The following is a 1,215-nucleotide window of genomic DNA, read 5'->3' on the forward strand; positions in this document are numbered from 1 at the left end:
TGATCCCTGTCAAATATCTCCAGTCTTTCATTGGGCAACGTTTAATTCTTGCTGCTATTTATTGCTACATATACATTATGACAGGTAGTCAACAGTTCAGAGGTAAGCCAAGTGGAATACCTTAATTGAATTAAAAGAATATTTCTACTTGCAATATTAATATTCAACTACTGATAGGGCCAACATGACTGAACACATTCCAAACAACTAAAAGAGGCATGAAAATGAACGTATTCGTTTAACAGCTTTATTGCACCTGCATGTGCCTTGGTAACATTATTTAGAGACAGCTCGGCAAATTATCTCAATTTTCTTTCTGACATTTAGTCTTTCTTATCCTCTCTGCTCTCCTCGTCAGGGTTGTACACGCTGACAGTGAACTCGCCGGCCTCCTTGCCGTACTTGTTCTTCACCACGAGGGCGTATTTGCCAGAGTCGGCCGTGGTGACGGCTGCGATCGTGATGCTGGCGAACTTGCCATGCTCAAACTTCAGCTTGTAGTGGTCATCCGACACCAGCTCCTTGTCGTTCTTCACCCAGCACACCTCAGGCGCGGGCTCGCCCCACACGTTGCCAGTCAGGTTCAGGGACTGAGAGAGGGAGAGAGGAGATTTTTTTTTTTTTTGCAGGTTTTACAAACATGCATTCGGCAGGAGCGTCGATCATATTTCAAAGGAAGGAGGCACTCAAGGGAATGATACACTGATCTACAGAGGTAAATAGTGTGTTGGCAGTTAACACTATTGAATTTCCTTACCTTGCCCTCCTGGATTGCAACCACATCTGGCAGGCCTCCAACAACACGAGCGCGGTCTAAGCAAGAAAAACAGGATCAAAAGTCAAGAAGAGTAGCATTTACTTGTTTACCACATTTTGTTTTCCTGCTTTGCACTTTGACTCCATAAGTATATTAAAATAATTAATAAATACAAAAGGATTTTAAATGCACAAATATTAAACCAGTGTAAAATATGTATATGTACTCCATTGTACAGTTTCCAATACTTCTTCCTGGGTAGGAATGTATGAATTACTGTATCAGTTAGTATAAGTACTGGCATGTAGCTCATCTGTATGGTTGGGAATGTTTTTTTTTTTTTTTTTTTTTTTTTTTTTTTTTTTTTTTTTTTTTAAAAAACCAAATAGGGTTTTTTGTCAAAAAGTTTTTTTAAAAAAAAAAAAAAAAAAAAAAAAAAAAAAAAAAAAAAAAAAAAA

The 1,215-nt window shown here is 38.0% G+C and overlaps 1 protein-coding gene across 3 annotated transcripts in view; it reads right to left on the reverse strand.

Annotated features, from left to right (window-relative positions):
• Window positions 1-233: 233 nt before the first annotated feature.
• The window catches only part of myom1a (myomesin 1a (skelemin)), a 32,217-nt gene continuing 31,235 nt past the window's right edge, over window positions 234-1,215 (reverse strand). For all 3 annotated transcript variants that reach the window (XM_015060756.1, XM_015060754.1, XM_015060753.1), the window contains 2 exons: window positions 758-813; window positions 234-590 (listed from right to left, as the gene is read on the reverse strand). In XM_015060756.1, the coding sequence (XP_014916242.1) occupies window positions 324-590; window positions 758-813 (323 nt within the window). In that variant the 3' untranslated portion in view covers window positions 234-323. The remainder of the gene's footprint in view (window positions 591-757; window positions 814-1,215) is intronic.

This window comes from Poecilia latipinna, unplaced genomic scaffold, assembly GCF_001443285.1.
Source record: "Poecilia latipinna isolate Pla-1442-1.1 unplaced genomic scaffold, P_latipinna-1.0 Scaffold1741, whole genome shotgun sequence".
Classification (NCBI taxonomy): Eukaryota; Metazoa; Chordata; class Actinopteri; order Cyprinodontiformes; family Poeciliidae; genus Poecilia; species Poecilia latipinna.